This window comes from Gymnoscopelus braueri (assembly GCF_963280865.1).
Source record: "Gymnoscopelus braueri genome assembly, chromosome: 14".
NCBI classification, from domain to species: domain Eukaryota; kingdom Metazoa; phylum Chordata; class Actinopteri; order Myctophiformes; family Myctophidae; genus Gymnoscopelus; species Gymnoscopelus braueri.
In genome coordinates, this window is record NC_137619.1 from 21,716,746 (window position 1) to 21,719,245 (window position 2,500).

The 2,500-nt window shown below is 46.6% G+C and overlaps 1 protein-coding gene across 1 annotated transcript in view; it reads left to right on the forward strand.

The window, feature by feature from the left end:
• Positions 1-2,500, forward strand: part of meis1b (Meis homeobox 1 b) — an 83,453-nt gene that overhangs the window by 13,335 nt on the left and 67,618 nt on the right. Inside the window, exon 7 of the mRNA XM_080449459.1 lies at positions 2,364-2,475. Within this exon, the coding sequence (XP_080305585.1) occupies positions 2,364-2,475 (112 nt within the window). The remainder of the gene's footprint in view (positions 1-2,363; positions 2,476-2,500) is intronic.

A 2,500-nucleotide genomic window follows, 5' to 3' on the forward strand; every position in this document is an offset into this window, starting at 1 on the left:
CATTGCCCCCTCTGTATCTGTTTTCATTCAATAAAAAAATAAAAAAAAGCTAAAATATAGTCTCATGCGAGCATCAGACGAGGTAGTGTGTGTGTGTGTGTGTGTGTGTGTGTGTGTGTGTGTGTGTGTGTGTGTGTGTGTGTGTGTGTGTGTGTGTGCGTGCGCGCACGTGCACGCTCGTGTTTGCTGTAGCTGGCTGTGTGATAAGGCATTAAGATTCCATTTGCCTGTGTTTTTTAAGTCTCTTTACTCTCCTGTCCTCGGCACTAATGTTGCTTTTCAGAGCCACTGAGAGATAAGAGGCAACATCTGTTTCAGTTTCAAGAGTACAGCACCTCTCTGCATGGGGCCATGCGTGTGTGTGTGTGTGTGTGTGTGTGTGTGTGTGTGTGTGTGTGTGTGTGTGTTGTGTGTGTGTGTGTGTGCACAGTACATGTACATGTGCTTGTGTATGTGTTTATCTGCTGGCCTTACTACTGTATATTTACCTATTCAGCTCACTGTGTGTGTGTGTGTGTGTGTGTTGTGTGTGTGTGTGTGTGTGTGTGTGTGTGTGTGTGTGTGTGTGTGTGTGTGTGTGTGTGTGTGTGTGTGTGTGTGTGTGTGTGTGTGTGTGTGTGTGTGTGTGTGCGCGCGCATGTGCGTATGTGCGCGCGTGTGCGCGTGTTTTTGTCTGTCTGTCTGTCTGTCTGTCTGTGTGTCTGTGTGTCTGTGTCTGTGACTGTGTGTGTGTGTGTGTGTGTGTGTGTGTGTGTGTGTGTGTGTGTGTGTGTGTGTGTGTGTGTGTGTGTGTGCTCGCGCGTGTGTGTGTGTGTGTGTGTCTCTTTATCCTGCTGTCTGGGCCATTTGCTGTTGACCATCCGGTGCACAGCTGACACCATGAGCTGCTGTCTTCTGGTCTGAATCCCCCCGCCCCCCACCACCCAATCTCTCACTCAATATCTATTATGATGTACTACTGGGCCATAGAGTACCACTGCTGCATGTTTGTATGACACACATGTACAGTGCAGGAGGTTCATGCACGCTCTTAAACATTGACTGGCGAGAGTCTCTTGAAGGCAGGCAGCAGAGGAAGAAGTCTCAAACTCTTATCTGCTAGGTTTCAAGGTTCAACATTTGGAAGCTTTTTGCTAGGTTTAACCGTTTGACTCGCCTGTTATTTATTATTAATGTTTTGGTTTGTTTAATGCTCAGAGTAGAGAATGTACTCCTATATGATGGTCCTGTGCGTTTCTGTCTTTCTCATTGTTTGTTTTTTATTGCAAATATTCTTTTCCCCCTTTTTTATTTTTATACTGTAGTAGTACCGTTGCTCATTTATGTTTGTTTGTTTCTGTTTTGCTAAGCTATGCAGCAAACCTTGGCGTAGCAAGGAGTCGGTCATCAATGTTTTGTTCTTTCATTCTCAAAGCAAATAACGATCTTTGACTGTGGTCATACTTTACAACTCTCTCTCTACCTCTGCCTCTCTCTCTCTCTCTGTGTCTCTCTGTCTCTCTCTCTGGTCTGGTATGACATCACTACTTGGCGTTGGTGGGGTGGCCTCCCTTTAAGTTGTAGCTGTTTTGTATTTTCATCTGCTAGTGGTTGGAGCCAAATGGAGGCGGCCGTGGTTCGCATGCCTCACAAAGCTGGGAACTAACACAGCATGTTTGGTTACTGTAGGTCTGGCCAGTACTGTGCATGCGTGCGTGCGGCATGCATGCATTGCGTGCATGTGTGCATGTGTGTTTATTTTTGTTTAAAATTTTCCGTCGAGCTTCAATAATCGTGATTATGTATGATTGTTGTAGGGGCTTACAGTACGTGCTTGGGCTGAGAATCGCCACTGTGTGTGTGTGTGTGTGTGTGTGTGTGTGTGTGTGTGTGTGTGTGTGTGTGTGTGTGTGTGTGTGTGTGTGTGTGTGTGTGTGTGTGTGTGTGTGTGTGTGTGTGTGTGTGTGTGAGGGAATAGATTAATTTAAGGTGTGTGGACTCTGCTCTAATGTCTGCTCTCCTGTCTGTCTGTCTGTCTGTCTGTCTGTCTGTCTGTCTGTCTGTCTGTCTGTCTGTCTGTCTGTCTGTCTGTCTGTCTGTCTGTCTGTCTGTCTGTCTGTCTGTCTGTCTGTCTGTCTGTCTGTCTGTCTGTCTGTCTATCTGTCTGTCTGTCTGTCTGTCTGTCTGTCTGTCTGTTTATCTCCTTCTGAATGTCTATCTGCCTGTCTATTATCATTTCTGTACCTGTCTGGTTGTATTTGTTATCTATCTAAAATAAACAACACAAATCAGCATGAGCTTTGACTTGTATAGAGCAGGCTTCACAGCCCCACCAACATGTTAATCTCTCTCTTGTCTGTCCGTCTCTCTTGTTCGTCCAAAAGACGTCCTGGAACAGAGACCATGATGACGCGGCGTCCACGCGCTCGGGAGGGACACCCGGGCCGTCCAGTGGGGGACACACATCACACAGTGGGGACAACAGCAGCGAACAGGGTAAGGGACAACTATTTTCAAGTTG